The 19991-nt window shown below is 38.6% G+C and overlaps 1 protein-coding gene across 1 annotated transcript; it reads right to left on the reverse strand.

Moving 5' to 3' along the window:
• Positions 1-2952: 2952 nt before the first annotated feature.
• Positions 2953-16302, reverse strand: LOC139740006 (COP9 signalosome complex subunit 3-like). Its single transcript, XM_071650601.1, has 13 exons — positions 16219-16302; positions 12825-12954; positions 11427-11548; positions 10404-10546; positions 9519-9593; positions 9189-9293; positions 8248-8388; positions 7616-7717; positions 6483-6554; positions 5786-5872; positions 5085-5198; positions 3976-4056; positions 2953-3003 (listed from the first exon to the last, which is right to left on the reverse strand). The coding sequence occupies exons 1-13, from the start codon at positions 16271-16273 to the stop codon at positions 2953-2955; spliced, it is 1278 nt and encodes a 425-aa protein (XP_071506702.1). The 5' UTR covers positions 16274-16302.
• Positions 16303-19991: the final 3689 nt, after the last annotated feature.

The following is a 19991-nucleotide window of genomic DNA, read 5'->3' on the forward strand; positions in this document are numbered from 1 at the left end:
AAACCCAGTTACAATGTATTACAAATCTAAACACAATCCCCCAAGATAGAGGTACTGGTAATGTTACATTATGGCTTGTGACAATACTTCACTATTCTCGCTTTTATGGAGTTTACTGAGTACTTGTCTTCGCGTGAATCATGGCAATGAACTACTAGGCCTTCAAACTGTGAACTACATGTAATCATTGCATTCAGTATAATTCCATGATATTTACCACTAATTTGTCAATTTTAGACATCACTTGATTACAGAGGCTCATCAGCAAACTGATTGTAAAATTTTGCAGTCATATGAATGAAAGAAAGAATGAATGAATACACAATCTGTCTTCTATTAACATTGATGTCAGATACACACACTCTGTACTGTACATGACAGCTAAATAATGAAAGGAAACTTATTTTTTTATCCTTTTTTTTAATGAAAACATTTTTTTTTTTTTTTCACACAGGGGTGAAATGTATTCATAACGACATTCTGATATCCACTTTGTACAACACTAGCTTGACATTTCTGCGGCAAATGTCTCACCGAATATCAAAATTGACACACTGTTTCACTGTGAAATAAGAGGGAATGAAATTAACACGGATTACGTAAAGACATGTCTTCAAAAGCGGGCGTTATTTACCTTATCTGAGATATACTGATTGAACATGCAGACACCTTTTGGAACATACACTCGACTTAAAAAATGTTTTGAGTTTCAGACGTTACAGTTGTCATTTGACATTCATGCATGATTTACAACAGGCCACTTGAATACCACAGAGCGCATGCGTGGTATTTTCATACTGCTATTGTGTTTTGCTACAAGGGGATATTGCTTGCTACATTTGTTGGAACTGAAGCAACTGTAAAATATACAGCATATAAAAGGTAACTGCTGTAGTACTTTCAATCACATCCTAACCAGAGATGGTTGCATTTTAGCTACTTTGATGGTTTGCAAATGGAACATGGATACTAACCATTTCCAATAAAACACGATACATTGCATATCACACAAGTACCAAGCATGTGTTCCGATGAGCATCATTAAACACTGCCCTGTTGCACTTTAAAAGGAAAAAGAAACATTTCTGAATATCAAATGGTAGGTCCATATCCGTGGTTGTGATTTAACAAAAGCCAAGCTGAACTTGGCTATCTTACTAGATTTCAATCACAACTTTTTGTTCAACTAGGCTACAAACAGTAGCGTTCGTATTAATCAAATGCTTAAGGGAATTGGGTAAGATACACAGTAGGACTTTAAGGAATCTAGCATCTCAAAAGGAACAGCTTAAATGCTATTATGCACCAAGAACCCTTTTTAACATTCAAAAATTGCTAGAACCTGGCAACACTCATTTGAAGCGTACTTGGTACATGTTCATCATTAACAAATCTCACATCATTCAAACGATACTTTGTGTATCATAAAATCAAGTAAACTTTGGATCAAAAGTTATCCACTACAGATCACAGAATAAGTTACGACGATGGACTTATACACATACAACAGTGACATTGTTCAGTGCACACCATCGTTTCCTACATTCTTATTTAACCCTTTGGGTGCCATTTGGCAGCAAAAACCCCATAGCATTGCACACACTGTCTAAAGTCTCTGGCCCAGGAAGGGTTACACAGGCTGTCTTTGTCATAAATCACTTTCAAGCTCCAGAAAATGAAAATAGAAATCAATTTTCTCTAGCACCTGTCTAGAGAGCAACTGCGTTTACGAAATTCACCCTTCAAGGGACTTTCCTTTCATTCGTTCTTTTTTTTTTATAAAAGAAACTCTCTTTTGAAAGCCTTCCCAAACCCATCCACTTTCATCTTGCGACAGTTTGGGTGATGGATGCGCCCAGTTTTTGCTCAAGCTATCAAGGAGTTATACCATGTTTATAACTGATACAACTCTGTGGTGTATCAAAGATACTGTTCATTCCTGACAAGAATTGAAACCTCTATAAACAAACAAATGAAACTATAGTAAATAAAAAAATTGTAGATCCTGTGTGCCTGGAAAGGATTGTTAATAAAATCAAACAATTCATTTTCTCTCTTTCCATTCTTTTGGAGTTTAAGAGAGGAAAATCTCTTTCTGTGCAGTATAACTGACTCTCGGAATATTGGTGTAACACTTTGAAGGCAGAGAAATTACGTCAATTTCCACCCCTACTCCTAAATATTACCGTTAGACGATTGACAGACATTTTTCCTAGATGTGCTTCCTTTCTGTTTAAAGTATTTCATGACTATTAATAGGCAGTACTTGAAATAAAATATACAGAATGACTAAATTCTGCAAAGTTATATATTCACAGGTGAGTGAGGAATCTCTCCCCCTATTTGTGGCCCGATTACTGACGCCACATTCTGGCCAAGATACTTTCGGCCAATACCCTGCTGGTTAGATGTGCCCTGAAGAGTCCAGATTTTCTGCAACTTACCGAAATGACTCCACAAGGCTATACATCGGGCCAAGTGAATCAAAATTTGTAATTCAAAAGTAAGGAGGGTCACTCGTATATTACTAATAAAATAAAGCAAGTATCATAAAGGATATCTGAATTATATCACTGGTGGTGTTAATTGTTATTCACTTCTACTAGAACAGACTTAGTATAAGCCTGATAGGATATTGGCTATTGACTTCAAGAGGTTTGATGCATTGATATCTTGACGCAAGATTAAACCAATGGAACGTCACTCCATACTGATTCCACTTTGGAGTGCCTCCTTAGTGGAGTACATGTCATCTCGATGAACGTTAAGTCCAAGTATCCTCAGCAAAGATCACGTGACCATTTATCACACCTCCCAACAGGATGCAGGAGTTCCACATAAATAGCTACAATACTCTGCTTTTTTTTTTACTGTTTCCATATTAACAAATATATGGTCAATATGTACAGGCCAAGCTTTGCAGGAGGGATGGGGGGGGGGGGGGGGAGGTGCCTATTTCGTCCCGAATGCACCAACGTCATCATCTTCCCGCACTCCCATACTCTGTGGATGAACAGAAACAAACATACAGACAAATAAAAATCTGTGAGTTGGGATTGTCATTTCATGATTTATCACAATCAAAAATAGGCAAATATGCCATTCTCACGCAATAATTTATGTTCATGAACAGTTACATACAAGAACATTGCGGATGTATTTGTGGAAGAATTTTAATATTGAAGTTAATGTTTTGCATTTCCTATCATTTGTTTTCTATCTTCTCAGTTCCTTGTTGCTATTTCATTGCCATTTGGGTCAAATTTGCGATGACATTATTTCACATTTAAACCGCTATGCAAAAATCAACTAGTACATGTCACTGACAGTGCAGATGGCAGTTTCGAACAAAAGTTTTAAAAAATACAATAATACACATAATGCATTCACATGCACTGTCCAACACATTATTGCTTGGGAACGTTTTGCTGCAGACTACATCAAAGTGGCAGCACTGAATTTCACTGCAGCGTATCCTACAAGGGAGAGAGGTTTGATGAAACCGGTCAAGCTCTGTAAATCTGCATCATAGTTACCTGATGCTACATCACATCTTGTTTTGCATAAATGATACTCTTTCTTGTAATGAGCTCAAACACATTGGGTACACTAAAATCTACACTTAACAGCCCATCACAGTACGTTAATCCCTGTCCCGGGACATTATTTTTTCATAGCTGGGTAGATGGAGTGAGTCCTGTGTTAACAGACACTACAAGCGGCCAGTCAGGGGGGTGTTGGACCAACTACAACCCATGACCCTGAGAATGAATGCTCATAATGTCCAATCCCACAGACAAGCGCACTTTCTCTTTGCCTACGAATGGTGAGAAGAGGTGTTTTTGTCTGACTTGAACCTAGGACCAAGTGACCGACAGCTCACAACAACCCATCCAACACTCCAGCATGTTCCCTCTCACCAAAAGATTGGAGTAAAAGCACATGCCCTTCTACTGTTTGCTGCTTCCAACTTACCTTCTGTACATATTGTGGGTTGACGGCAATGCCTTGCTCCATGCTCTTCAATTTATCATCCAGGCTGATACACTGTTGCATCTGCAGTAATGAGGACGGTCGTTGGTTATGTTTTGTTTTCTATCTTTCTACCTTTCTATCACACTGACAAGCTAAAAGCAGTCTACAACAGCACTATTACATGCATCACAGTTATATATATCACAAGCATATTTTGTGAATCGATACTGGTGAGACAATTTTGAAAGATGCACAACAGGCAGTTGAGAACCACAGTCACACCCACCTTGAAGGCAATATACATTTTATTTGTGTAATAGGATGCAACATTTTGATATACTGCTAATTTTGCTAGTATCAGTGGGTCGAGAAATATGCAAAAATTAAACCGCAGTGAAATATCATGCTGATACTGTCTTGTCCCAATCACTGGGCTCAACTGTGTACCTGAAGTGCCGTCACTCAACTGATTGGGAACGATTTTTGCAATCCTATGATACACACTGTCAAATCTGAGCACAATAACATTAATCTTCCTCCCGGGTACCCATTCATACACCAGAGTGAAAAGGAGCATTGTAGATGGGGTGTCTTGCAACAGGACACAAGTGTCATGGCAGGGCTTGAATCCTCGCCCTGCAGATTGGCAGAGCAGTCCACTATACCACGACACCTCTTAACAAAGGGAGCGAGAGAAGAAAAATACTGACCAGGGAAATACAGTAAATGGGAGAGATTCAATAGCTGCTCCACTTTAGAGCTAAGGACAATGTCATGCCATTCTCTTATGACATCCAAAATATATGAGAGAAAAAAAAGAAGAAGATATTCATGACATGGTTTATATCCCACTAGCAATCATTTCTTCTTGAAAGTCATGAAATGTTTGCAAATAAGATAAGACGCTTGTTTAACTTTTGCCACGAAATGATCCTCTGTTTAGAAATACGCAGAAGTAACTGAATGCATCAGTGATAACAATGTTAATCACAGGTGCATGATATCCATTCCATGTGCAACGTGTACAATGTGCAAAGTGAGAAAGGGTACAAGCAAGAAGGGGAAAAAATAAAAGTCAGACCATTGATATCTCTCTCTTTCTATCTTACCTGCTGCTCCATGTGTCTGAGAACTGCCGGGTTATCGTACTTCTCTGGGTTGTCATGGAAATGGACCATTCCATTCTGTTTGCTAATCGTCGCGTGGATCTCTCCATCTTCAATCTGTCAGCACATGAAAGGTTGATACGTCATTAGAGCAAATATCTTGAGAAACAATTTTAGATGCATATCAACTTTGCACAAGTTAATAACTTTATACCATGGTACACTGTACTACGCAAATAACTAGACAAGACTTGGGGAAATGCTCTTGACAGAGACCTGTGCCAGTGCTGATTGCAAGACAGACAAACGTGGGTTTGCAGCATACCATGGTAACCTAAGCACACCAAACAGGCAAAGGATGCAGCATATTCTTGACGTACAATGGAACCTTGCGCAACCCTGACTGTGCTTTGTTCACCAATTGCTACACAGGCTGGAATGCTTTCTTCGCTGATGGACACAGGTATGTGGAGACAAATTGTTACAGAGATTACCTAATCTCCCAAATCAATATTGTGTCACCATGGCCTTCCTGTTGGCCTGAGGCACATAGCTACACTCGCGTGGGTGAGCTAATCTACAACTACGTCAAATGTGGATATATAACTAAATGCTAGTGAAACAGCTGGGCAAGTTAAGCTAAATGCCTCAGTTCTATAATGGGTTGACCCATTTGTCACAGTAACACTAAAATGGGGACTCACCATGTTCCTGACATATTGTTCTGCCTCCTGGGCTGTGTGTAGATGGACTCGTCTGGCGATGTCACTCAGGGAGAGAGTTAAAAAGGTCTACAGGAAGACACAGAGACATGAGAAGGAAAAAACAAAACCAAACAAAAACAAAGCTGAGGTCACATCCACTACTGGGTAGAACACCAGTGATGAAACACTCTAGAGTGATTACTAACTGTGTGTATTTAATCTGGAGATGACTAATCCTGAGTATACTTGGGCTGGTGTCTATGGGCAACATGTGATAGAGAAAAATCAGCTCATCCTCACTGGGTTAAGATCTCTCGTAGCTTTAACTACCATGACCAAAAGACAGAAAAAAAATATCAATATTTCCTCCAACAATGAGTGAATTTTGCCTAATACACAGACATATCGAATCTCTGAAACCCACACCAGCATGAGGCGTTGATATGAAATAATCATTTTTTTCTGCAGAAATACAATGAATAGTGGACATAGGAATTTCTCAATCTGAGCAGTGACTGCAAAAACAGGTATACATCAATTTATGACAGCAAACTATGTTAAAATATGATACCGAACTGTCAAAGCATTTACTCTGTAAGAGATGTTACTTCCCTTGATATTCATGATCAGACACTGATAACAAAACTTTGACTTACTGATACCGAAACACTGATAATCACTCTGAATTGTCACTCACTTTTGTCAGTCTCTGGATGTTTTTTCTGTACAGGGAAGAGACCACTTGCTTGGCGAGACCCATGTTCTGGTCCTGTGGAGTTGAAGAAGGTACACACAGCCAACTGAGCAATCTCGTACAATTAGCATATCAGATTTAACCACCGCACTATACGACCCACAATTATACACTTCAGAGTTCTCCTCCTCCTTTCACTTCTTCTTCTCTTCCTTGTGTATGAAGTATGTGATCAAGAAGGGTGTACAGACAATAACTCCTTTTATTTCAAAGTTCTATATTTTTTTATCCCTCCTCAATGTGTATATTGTCTACCATTCATACCAACCACTCGATCTCCACAGGATGGTAAGAACATGCTCACCAAAATATGGAGATTGAGTGGGTCCACTTTCAGGACCACACTCACATTCAAGAAAGAATACATGGCGTTCCATGAAACCTTTCTCCCCTAGAAGCAGAAGAAAAAAACAAAACAAAAAAAAACCTTGAGTTCTAATCGACCAGATAAGTCACATAGTGGGCAGCCTGATATCGCTCAACTTACCAAACTACTTCTTTTATATTTGTGGGAAGTCATCAACTAAGGACTTACTTTTTACTTTCCTGATATCTTTAAAACTCCAAAAAACAGCAATATCTAAACGTAAATTAGGTTTGGTGAGTTGAATCATTTTCTCCAAATTCATGAAATTTTTCCGTCGAGATGTTTTCACTGCAACTGATTGTCAATCAGTTGCAATGAAGCATATCTTACTGTGTACCTCACCCATAAATCCCTAGAGGCATTACTTGTGAGCAGAACTTGGACTAAAATACTTTTACAACAGGGCTGGACCATTTCACATTACACATAAAGAACATTGGATTCTTTAAATACCTAGCTCAGCTTCAGTATTTGCAGATCACGACAGAGAAATAATGATACAGAAAGATGATGAAGGAAAAGATTGCCCAGTTGTTGTCTCAATAGGCAGGTTTCCTGCCCTGCCAATCAATAAATACTGTTAATACAAATGATACGTAATCGATATGTGTCAAAACTGGCACACAAATATTGTTCCTCTCTCTCTCTCTCTCTGAAAAATTGTGGGCCAAAATTCTTCAGGAAGGACAGCCCAGAATATTTTTCTCACCCTATTGAGCTGGTCAGCGTGTTTGTCCAGGACGTTGCTGACTTCACCTGGGTTGTTGGAGCCGTAGGAGTTTGCAACCTCCTGGTAAAGCTGGCTCAGCGGCTTGACAGAGGGAAACAATAATATGGTTGTCATTTCTACAGTTCATAATCACAGCACACAAAGTTTTCTTTCTCATAGTTATCTCTAGTATTCAAGCACAAGAACGAAAGAAAACATAATCATACATTGTATTTTCTTCATACTGTCTTCATATCGTGGTTCATGCCTGATGTCACAGAATAATGTAGTCTTCTCACCAAATGATGACAGCACCGAAACTTCAAAAATTCATAACTTTTCAATGGATAGTCAAATTTTCCTCAAACTTTGCTTATGTATTCTACCGATATTGCTACATTCTCTCAATCCACATATCAATTTTGGTTTCATTCTCTTTTAAAGAACATTTTACATTAAACTATAATTTTAACAAAGCTAGTTTTCTTCACCCAAACATGACATTTTTCGTATTCTTCCATTTTCTACCCCTGGTGAAACAACATTTTGCTTCAACAAAGTGTTTTTTATTGGTCCCAAGGCTGTGCAGCAACGAGAATCTATCTGTGCCTGGAAAAGAAAAGATTCCTTACCTTGATGAAACGGTTGACCACTTGTGACGTGTACTTGGGCAGGGTGGGGACCTTGCCATGCTGTATGAGACAAACGAGGATGAACTTCTTGTAGGCCTCCAGCATGATGTGGCTTACTGCCATAGAGGGCGTCGTAATGGCCTGTCAGAACATAAAGTAGATTGAAGAGTGTAGTTTGTTAATAGAAAGGACCATATTCATCAATCACTTTGTCTCTGCAAAAAGGGTTAAGAAAGAAAATCAACTAACTCAGCTGACAACATATACATTTACTTTCTTTCATACATCTTTGACATCAAAAGATTGAAAGGCACACATGCATATTTATGACTGACATTCTTGTTTTCTGAAATATAACCAACATATCTGAAAAAAAAAAGCAACGGCAGAATGTCTGGACATGATAACTACTTGGTATGCTTCCATCAGACAAACTTTTATTTTATTTTTTTTTCAATACAAATGTACTTCCTTCAGATCACACTTTTTCTTGTCTCCTGTACTACGTGCTGTAAACATGACAATGTGATATGAGATATGAGATATGAGATAAGCCAAGTCCTGTAAACTTCACCAAATTTAATGCCAAACTCCATGAGTCTCAGACACACTATGGACCAGGCATGGGAAAACTTCAAATAATTGATCTGCTCACTACTGCTGTCACACAGTGCTTGCAAACAGACTCCTATTTCATGCAACTAAACCATCCACCATAGAAAATAAAACCAAAACTGACAGAAGTAGACAACTTGACCGACATATACGAAAACCAGAATCATTAAAATCTTTGGCAATTAACATCAATGTTTGGAATGGTCACATACTTGCACACATTGAGGATTTTTGCTCTTCACCCTCGTGCACGTATGGAGGGATGTAAAGACATTTATGGCACCTGTAAGAATATATACATGACCATGTGACAACCTGTTACTTACCACTTCAAAGAAATACGCTGCTCTATCCCAGTTCTTTAGCGCTGTGTAGATCATGCCACCGTAGTAGTAGAAGCACAGGAAATGTGTAGCATCGAAATGCCCGCCCTGGAGTAAAACAATGCCAGAATTGATGATCACTGCAAAGTCATCTTCTCTATAACATTATCGAGAGCTAAAAGGGTCTAAAGCAGTGCGCAATGGGAGCATATGTGTGCTTTCAATGTTCTCGCAAGCTAAATCCTGAATTCCGAATTCAGCTTCCCCATAGAGAGTGCACATGCAATCAATGAACTTGAAAAAACTTGAAAAATCCTTATGGAATTCACTCACCTCTTTACTAATTTCAGTGATGTCTGTGTCCAGAATGGGTAAGGCAGGTTTCATACATTTGGCCACCAGACAGAGCTGTCAGGAAGCAGAGACAACAATGACATAGATACAATCTATTCAAGAATCACAAAGGACATTTCACTGCTAGCTGTTATCACATCTTTAAAAAAATACACATGAACAGTCAGCATGGATCAGTTTGATGATGATGTGTGTGGATAAGTACAATGCTCAGCATTACTCTTAAGTGGTGACTTTCTTGACACACTGTAATACTAATGATACTATCTGATGGCTGTCGTATCAAACTGTACTCTCTGTTGCAGTATCTACGCCTTATGACTGCAAACATTCTGAGATGCTAATATTCCAACACAAGACACGGCCATTATTGTTGTATACAATTACAGTCAGTTTCAAATTTAACCTAAAGTGAACTTCACGGTGATTATGTAGTAAATTCAAGCACAGACAGTGTTTAAGTTTAAAAGTTTCCACACATTTCTTCCACTCCCCTGACCCTGTCACTTTTTTACTTTCAATAGTACAAGTGCTGTCTACAACATGCTTTATATCATCAGCATCATATAGGCACCCTACATCAATTATCAAATGCTTCAACATTGTATATTTAGACTAATTTTGCACATATGTTGTATGTGTCAGGGCTCGCCACTAACGTCTTTTCCTAGTGGCCCCTTTGGGCCACTAATATCTTTGAATTTGGAATTTCGGTGGCCTGAATATTTTAAAGAAATGTGGTGGCCTGATATAAAATGTTTTATGGAAAAAATTAATTCTGAATTTTGTCTGCCCAATCATGGGCCTCTAGTGTGGTAAGACTTAGGACTGAGCAGGCAGTAGGGCAGCTTTCTTCTCACTCACCTGGCAGAGGTCTGCGTGTAAGGATGTCAGCTGGCCCGGGTGGATCTGGATGCGGGGGATGGCGTTGCGCAGGATGGCGATGCCCCGGATGGCCTGGTTTCTCTGGATCAAGCCCTTGGTCAGATGGTGAGCCAGTGATGCATCTACAACCACCATCACCATCACCACAACAACAACAATGCAGTTACAGTGCACTCCAGTTATAACAAAAGTTCCTTCACAACAAAGTAAGCTTCTGGCCCCAAAATAATCATCTGTATATTTCATATACTTTATCTCTTCGGGTCCAGCAAAATTTTGATACAATCAAAGAAAACTGCAGGTCCCAAGGACTTAGTTATAACGGAAGTTGTCTGTACTTATTGCTACTATATTTTGATCCTGTTTTGGTTTGTCATATAAAGTTTTTTATATCAGTTGGTGAATTGCGTGTTTGAGGCACCTGCTTGTCTTGGTCAAAAATTCAAATATCATGACAGACCTTGTTTCAAACAAGAATTTACTTGCCCCTTGATACGCTTGGAACTGTGAAACTTAATATGTGCCATGGAAATGCTTGTTGCAAAGACAGAGGTTTTACAATACAACAAATATCATCATGAACAACAACAACCATTTGTATCTGAGGATTCCTTGTTGCTGACATGGCATATGCCAACATAGTCTTGTTCTACTTCCTTCTGACACCAGCACTAGAAAATATCCTATGTTAGGCTTAATCCCATCTGATCAAGACAACAACAACAAAATATTGAAACCATGTATTACATTCTGTTAGTAGAGATAGCTGGCCTTACTAAATTAATAACTATACCTTGCTTATTATGATTATGCCAGCTCATGAAGTGCTCATCAACATTTTTTTTTTTTTTTTTAAATCTACCAATATGCCAACAGTATTTATTTTTGTAATTTTGCAACATGGATTTGAGTATGTACCACAGTCTATGACAAAATGATCACTAACAATGCAATCCATGAATAAGTTGCAAGTTGAGGAATCTTTTGAGTGAACAAACTTACAATTTTCTGTCGTGAACCGCACTTGTTCTCCATTGCATGTTGAGAAGAAGAGTTGTGTCTGAGAGAAGAGGGTCTCAAATTCTGTAACTGAGGGCGATGTGGCTACCTGAAACTTGACATTACTGTCATAAAAAGAAAAAAAAAAGGAAAGGCAATAGACGGTCACAGTTGTGATACTGAACATTCAAAGGGGAATAAAACCACAATATGTGGATTGCGTGAATGCAGCAACATCAGCAGAACACATCAGTGACATTTGAGGGAAATCACATAATCCGATGGTAGATCTTTAGTTGGTACACCAAGGCATCACATACTGCATCATGTGATGGTCGCTCAACAATAATACAAAAATTTGGTATCAATGACAATATCTGTATGGTACTGAAATGTACTGAATTTGCTGAAAATCGATTACGGGCAGGGTAAAGGGTTACTCATCTTAGAAGATTATGAAAAGTAATGAATCTCAGATAGCATGATACTTAACTTAGCTACTTCATTTATCCCTGCATCTCCTTTTATTCGTTATTCAGTAATGCATTAATTTATTCATTTTGTGTGTTGGATTTCTTATCTCAGTACATATCTATCCATCCATCCTAAATCTATCATGTACTTACATTTGAGACCCTGCACCATAAAATCAACCAAAAGTCGCCAGACATGTTTTTTCAGTTAAGGGCATATTCTGAAAGAGCAGACTGCAAGCTTTAAAGTGGTGTATAACTCAATTCAAATGGACTCTCCTAACCTATCTAAATCTTGGAAAGAAAGCACATACTCTGTAAATGTGTGAACTGAGAACAGAGGCTCTGAAGTACAGGGTCTGCTCAAGCGCTTAATCTTTATCAAGCCATGCCAGCTGTGCGATGAATGAGACTAAAAACAGAATGTAAACCATCGGAGCGACAACAATGAAGAGATTATCAGATTAAGCTGAAATTATACATGCTTTATTAACACATTCTGTCCTTGATTAATGCCAACTTACAATACAGTAGCATTATCCTTTCAGAAGCTATATAAGAGCTGAAAGTGAACAGCGTGCAAAGGATTTCATTAAGAAATGAAAAGGGCCTCTATGACATACCTGATCACACTTAACTCTGACAAAAAGGGTTGTAGAAAAACTGCTCATGATCAATTTTCCCATTCATTTTATGATCCCAATCTTACGACTGATGTAGAGGAAGAATAGCTCTTTCAGAAAATACTAGTAAAACTCAAAATTGACTTGGTTGACCCATTTTACCCTTTCTGAGTCCTCATGAGAAATCAAGGGGTGTGACTTTTAGTTGGTTTTGTGATGCACAGTCACGTGTATGATTACTCATCAACTGAATACTAATTTAACTGATTACTCACTAACTCCTACAATGAAGACGATAAACTTACAGGATAGCTAGAACTCCGATTGAGTGAAGCTGCGGGTCAAGTGTTTCCAGGATAGTGTCAAGATGTGCTGCATTCTTCCTCAAAAGGTCCAAGTATTTTGTGACCTCCTCACAAAGCTGTGAATAGTTTCCTGGTTCAAGCCATTGCCATTTAAGACAAGTGAAAAATCAAATACAGGCATGATTATGCTTGCAAAATTCAACAGACACATACAAAACAAAAAATAAAGACAAACAAACAAACAAACAAATCTCCAGATTTCCAAGATGTGCCTTTACTGTAGGATCTACGATACGGTATACTATTGACGCAAATCACCCATGATTTGACCATAATGCCATCCAAAATTTGAAAGCATGCTACATGTAGAAACCTACTGTATACGCCCTTATTTTCACGAATTTCGCGAGCTTCGGGCTGATCGCGAAATTAAAGACACGCGAAAATATTACCCCGTCATACCTTATGTACAAATTGATGACAAAATGCATCCAACGCTGGCTGGACCAGAACGCGGCTGTTACACCGCCCAATACGTACGCTACGGTGCGACCGATTGTGGAAGTGCAGTACAATGCTAAACATGCAAAAAAATGTGCAATCTCTGTGCTATATTACCCTACGCGAACGAACACCTGCTCAATGTGGTTGGGTACAGTGAGGCCTAGGGATGCCTGTAGCCCGACCAGACGCTGTGTGTGCAGGGCCGTGTATTGGTTAGGATGCATGTTAGCCCGACCAGACGCCGTGCGCTACTAGCGCGAAACTTGTGTACAGCGACAGGGCCGTGTATAATAGGATGCATGTAAAACTTTCGCTAGCACTAGCGCAGCTTGATCTGAAACTTTGTCGTCTATTTGTTGCGAACAGGTAGGTACTGAGTACTTGCGAATGCCATAATTGTTTCGTTTTTATAAATCTTGTACTGTGTCTTTTCTATTTTCATTGAAGTCACAATGCGAATGGAAAAACGTTACGAGTACATTAGCAAGTGTTTCTCGGGCTTGGCAGTAGACCCTACTGTACTAATACTAGTATCAATCGCGAATTTAACAACACGCGAAAATGCCACTGATACCGTGATTCGCGAAAATATCTGTACGCGAAAATATTGGCGTATACAGTACTTTGAATGTGATTTCTGCACACGGTCAAGCCTAGACAGAAAAATCCATCTGTCCTCCTGAGTCTCTTATTTTGTTGACGTTATCGGCTCTCCTCCGTAGACAAACGGAATCAAGTCCCATATATGTCACTGTACTTCTACTTCTACTTCTATGGTGCTTCTCATCAAAGCCTGTTCAGCAACTGGATGAGGGTTTGTGATGTGGTGCTTTAAGACAGTGGATGCCATTTGTGCTTTGTGCTCTTTCAAATGTATACAGGTGCTCACTGTGCAAGTAAAAACAATCTCTGCCATGCTTAGTTGGCTTCTATGGCTCTCTTGAACAGCTCGACAGAGGGCAGTTCAATGATGTAGTGAGACTCTTAAACACTGTTCCTAATAATCCTAATATGGAGAATTGGGTGAGGGTGAAATACCTCACCCTTCTTGATTGCATCTTATGCACACTAAATCACAGCCACAGATCGGCAAATTTAAGCTTTTAAAGAACTAGTAAAATCAAACTTTCATGAATACAATGCCCTCACCAGTTGTTTGAAATATTAAAGACTTGAGTGGAATCTTCATGGAAAAAGACACGGGTCCCATCACCAGCTCATCGCCACGCTAATATTAGACCTCTAAATACAACAATGAAAGCTAAATTTATATAATTCAAGCAATTGTGTGCACTTCTATAAAATTACCGTACTCTTTCTTTGGTGATAACTGAGCGTGGCAAATCGGTTTCCGTGATAGAGCATCCCTTGCTTGCACAAATTTGAAACATGCTACTGTAAAAGTGGATATTTTCGCGTGCCTAATTTTTCGCACTCAGCGGGCTGAGAAGAGTGTCACATGTTTTTAATTCCGTGGAATCAAGACATCAACTACTGGAACATATGGCAAGCAAAAATATTTGCGTGCTTTTATTTTCGCGCTAGTTTCGGGAAGCGCGAAAATTTCAACACCGTGAAAATTTCCACTTTTACAGTAACATAAATAAATATGTGGTGATAACCAAAGGATATAGAAGTGCACGCACTTTATGTGCGCGTGCGCTTTTGTGCATTTTGGTGATAACTGACTTGGCTGATCACTGCGAAACACTGGCGAATCTGTTTCTGTGCCGTAAAAGTAAATAATCTCCCTACACACGCACACTCTCAGGCTACAGTAGACAGAAAGATCCGTCTGTCCGAAGGACTCTTTTATACTTTGCCATTAACGCTGTCCTCCATAGACAGATGGAAGGTTTCAGTACCCATTGCTGTGTGGATATTCTTAACCACTGTCTCTATGGAAAATTGGGTGAGGTACCTCACCCTTCTCGATTGCGTCTAATTCACGGCCCAAGGTCGGCAAATTTAAGCTTGTATAGTTATATCAACTATCCAAGAATAGACTACACTCACCAGATTAATAAATAATCCAACATTTTAGTAGAATTTTCAACGTAAAACACAGCCTGTCGCGTCGTCACGTTCAAACTGCAGAAACATACACTATGAATCTATTAGCCAATCACATGCGAGGTAGTTTCTACAAGTTTGTTTTACTAAAACACGTACCTCGCATGTGATTGGCTTACAGATTCAAAATGGCGACTTACTGCTTGCGAACGGCGATGTTGCAATATTGATACAATTTCTGCGTTATAACCGAGTTTATGTGAGTTTTTCGATTGCACAATGTGAGAAATTTATCCCAAATATTGCTGCATAATCTGTAATGTCATGTCAAACTTGTTTGAATGTAAAAAAGCTGTCTGAAAATTGGTCTCGTAACGTTTGATCTGAGCGCGACTGCTCCACACAGGAGCCGCAATCATTGACTTCGGTCTGTATACGGAGGGGATCCGTGAAGCCAGACGCAGTCTCCGCGGAACATTCCCCGACGGACAGATACAGACCGATCTTTCGGTCAAAGGCTACAGTAACAACCCATGCAGCGTAGGACAGCATGAATGTCCAGCTGAACTAATTTGTGTTGACTATTGTTGGCTGATGACACCATGTTTTCTACTAACAGTTAGTACAAAGCAGCTTTTTTGCTCAACACAACGCACATCAGGTGATCAGGAATGCCGACTAACCAGTTAAACTACAGTACAAAATATATAGGCACAAGAAGCCATCATAAATGTCAGTAGATGGGACTACAATATCCATTTCGGGAGGGTAATGGTTCTTATAGAAGAGTTTATTTCAAAAAGACACTCATAATCTGCTTTTCAAACCCATACATGCGTTTATATTAGATGCTATGGAAATGAAGACATATTCTCACCATCTGTAGAACACGAAACGACAGAATTGACAAATCCTTCGAGTTGTGAGGCCATGTTTCACTAAATTCGTAACTTCTTAAAAGCGCCCTCTACAGTTGCAATCTCCAAATTGTCCCATTATCTTCACATCCCATTGCTATCCACCTCCCATGCATACATCACACCGATCACACTAATGATGATGCAGACGATCCTGGATGATCTGCATCACAGGGGTGAGGTCAAAGAACTATGGTAGATGATACCAGAGGATGTTGGGAGATATTGTCAACTCTCAAAGTTACTGTGCTGCCTTGAATTCAAATCAAGTTGTTGTTGGGTTTTTTTTCCCTCCAAGCTGTCTGTCGAGAGAAGATTCCATATTGCGGTGTGTAAAGTATTTCCACACCTTTTCTTTTAACGTGCGGTTAAATCTTTCCACTATACACGCCTTGGTGGTATTCTCTCGTGCAATGTTCATTTTTTTTTTCTGCCTCTTAAAAAAGATTGGAATACCCTGTTGGTAAACTCAGTCCCTTTATCAGTTTGAATGTGATAAGGTTCTCTGTTCGATTTCTTCATTATGTTATCGAATGCTTTGATCAAACTCTTCCCAATCTTATATTTCTAATGGGAACGGCCCATGCATATTTTGACAAGACATCGATACACGTTAACAAGTATTTATATCCCTTATTCTGCTTGGCTAAGGAAGACAAATCTACCAAATCCATCTTCCACACATCATCCATACCGTACACAGCAACTCTACTCCTAGAAAACTTACGCCTTACTGGTCGATGCAAAGTGTATGTATCATTTCCCTCTAACCAACGCTTAAAGTCAACTGCTTAATTCCTCGCCGAGTTGCATTTTGCACACCATCACTCTTTGCACTCTGATACAACTTTTCAACACCGGAAAAACTCGATTCGTGCGATGGATCAAAAGATATTTCACGCAGATATTCATCCATCATCGCATTAATCTATACGACAGTCGGACAAAACCAGTCACACACGCAAGCACGCGCAAATCTGGAATGAGAAGTCACACACGCATACTACCTGTAATATAAGACGCGACAATTAACATTTTTTTTGACGAATTTCCAATTGTGATTTCACTCCGCACGATTAAACTTTAATAAACTCAATACATGGTTGAGATAGATTCAAAACATAGCGTAACTTCAAACGAATTCGAAACATATTGACAAAGTTATAGCAAAAAAACAAAACAAACAAAAAACTACAAAACGGTATAGACAGTAAATGTACAAGTTTAGCCATTGGATTGCCCCCCTCCTTCTCATCTCATCTCTCCCATTACTGTTTTACTGCGTTTCACAATGTTCTTAACTTCCCTTTTCGGAAGACAGAGATGAAAAAATTCTGATGCCTCCGCCAAGTAAACCATTTTTTCGTCTTCACACATTTCTCTGACATTATAAACGCAGTCCAAAAAGTGGAAAAATCGTTCTTGCGTTAACCTGTCCAACGATGCCTCAAAATACTTGTCTACAACTTCGTCCCACAACAGCCACAAACAGTCCTCGTGGTCAATTTGGCTGTTATACCCTAACTGACAGCCGATGCATGACTCTCTCACAAGTTCGTTTATAGTTCATGAAAGGGCCTGGATGACCATACACAAATCTAAGGGGCTTGGTTACTTAAGTTAAATTGTTGATTAACTAGCATCTAATAGAAAAGCATAATCATGTGATCTTGTGACTCATTATTCAGGGAGCCTACTTTCCCCACCCTCCCCAACATCTCAACGTGATCACATGTTGAATTTTGTGCAGAAAAAAAAAATCACGATGATGCCTGAACGGTGCAGGATTATCATAAGACCATATTTGGATCATATGGTCTGATATAATTTCGGTATACATGTACAATACTCATTAACAGGACGCACTGACTTCTCTTTAATAGCGATGATGCAAGATGTTGAAATCTAGAACATCTGACTAAATTCTAAAATAACATAGACCTAATAATTGTGAAATCAGTGTTAAAATGAATTATATATGGGAGTGTATTACAGTACCTCGACGTGTGTTGTACTTGTTTATATCTGAGCGGTTGTTTGCGAAGCAATAAAGAGTGTTTTCTTTTTTGCCTCCGTATTGTTTGTTGCCTTTTTCTTTCCAGCATGATAAAAGATGATCCAATCAAACTTAAAATTTATGTGAGATGTAATTGTGAATTCTATAGGTCTTTCAAAAAGCCCCTGATTTTTTTTTTTTTTGTTTCGACGATGTTTTCATACATTATGTGTTTTTTTTTGAAGGATGATTGTGGAAGACTATGGACTTCCTGTCGAGATGGGATCAGGAAGTGTTCTCCTATGTAAAGAACCATTTTGAGGTTTTTTTCGGGTTTATGCTTCGTACTTCAAGCTTTCTGTGTCGGTGTGTGTGTGCTTGAATTGAGTGTGTGTATGTGTGTGTGTGTGTGTGTGTGTGTGTGTTTGAGTGTATGTTTCTACAGAAATGCCGCTGACGGTCTCTCTTTAGCTTAAACATGTTAAAGGACAAGTTCACCTTCATAAACATAAGGATTGAGAAAATGCAACAATATTAGTAGAACACATCAGTGAAAGTTTGAGAAAAATTGGACAATCGATGCAAAAGTTATGAATTTTTTAAATTTTTGTGTTGAAACCGCTGGATGAGGAGACTACTACAGCTTGTGAGTCATATGCGTACAACAGCATAAAGAAAATGTAAAAGAAAATTCAACATATTTTCACTTTTTTTCGCATAATAAAAGAGCACTTGACTTGCCTCTTTCTAAAGGCAGGGGGAATAATATTACCCATAATATTTGTCGGTAACGAGTCAGGGGAATGTGTACTTTTTTCAAAAGATGGAATTTTGTGAAATTCTCTTTATATTTTCCATATATTGTTGTACGCATGTGACATCTAAGTTATTCATACACTGCAGTAGTCTTCTCATCCAGCGGGTACTGCACAAAAACTTCAAAAATTCATAACTTTTGAACGGATTGTCTGATTTTCCTCAAACTTTCAATGATGTGTTCTACTAATATTGCTACATTCTCTCAATCCTTATGTTTATGAAGGTGAACTTGTCCTTTAAATGCAACACAAAAATACTTCGAAGACACTAGAAAACTCCTAAAATATGAATACCATACGAGGACATAAAGTTCTGTTTGATTCTTTTATATTTACATCATATCAATACCACAAATCAAACACATCCAATCTTCTGATTCTATCTCTGTTTTCATATTATTACCTCAACAGTTTTTGCATTACTTCGGTAGTTTCAAACAATTGCCGTCCATGCTTAATATGCATCGCACTGATTACATTATTTTCTCCACCTCTGGACAATAATTATGTTCTGCTAACTATCTAACATTTTCTTAGTAGAAGCTGAATACACCATAGCCTATGCAGTAACGATGAAGATGAAAAAACAACAACAGCAAAAGGCTATAGCCAGTGTCTCAATCATTTATCACAACATGTGACTTATTAGCATCAAAGTGAACGCAAACATTAGTCCAGTCATATTTCTATACAGACTAGGCGAAACCTAAGTACCTATAGACATGAGCTATACATCAAAAGACATCATTATGATACTTGTCATCATTCCCGAATTCTTCCTAATAATGTATTTAGCTATTGAGAGAGGCGTGAATGTATTCTTTACAGACTGAAGTGAATGGCTTTTTGAGATTAGTTAGATGTACAAAGATGATATAATGATATCTTTACATAAAGTACGTTATTCAGACAAGAACTC

The sequence above is a fragment of the Diadema antillarum genome, unplaced genomic scaffold (genome assembly GCF_040938485.1).
Source record: "Diadema antillarum isolate AM-2024a unplaced genomic scaffold, OU_Dant_1.0 seq00000824_RagTag, whole genome shotgun sequence".
NCBI lineage: Eukaryota > Metazoa > Echinodermata > Echinoidea > Diadematoida > Diadematidae > Diadema > Diadema antillarum.

Coding starts and splice junctions, on each gene's coding strand:
- LOC139740006 (XM_071650601.1), bottom strand. CDS start 16,273: ATGGCCTCACAACTCGAAGGATTTGTCAATTCTGTCGTTTCGTGTTCT. Junction 11,549..12,824: donor ATCGGAGTTCTAGCTATCCT/GTAAGTTTATCG, acceptor TTTTTATGACAG/TAATGTCAAGTTTCAGGTAG. Junction 3,004..3,975: donor ACCCACAATATGTACAGAAG/GTAAGTTGGAAG, acceptor GTTCATCCACAG/AGTATGGGAGTGCGGGAAGA.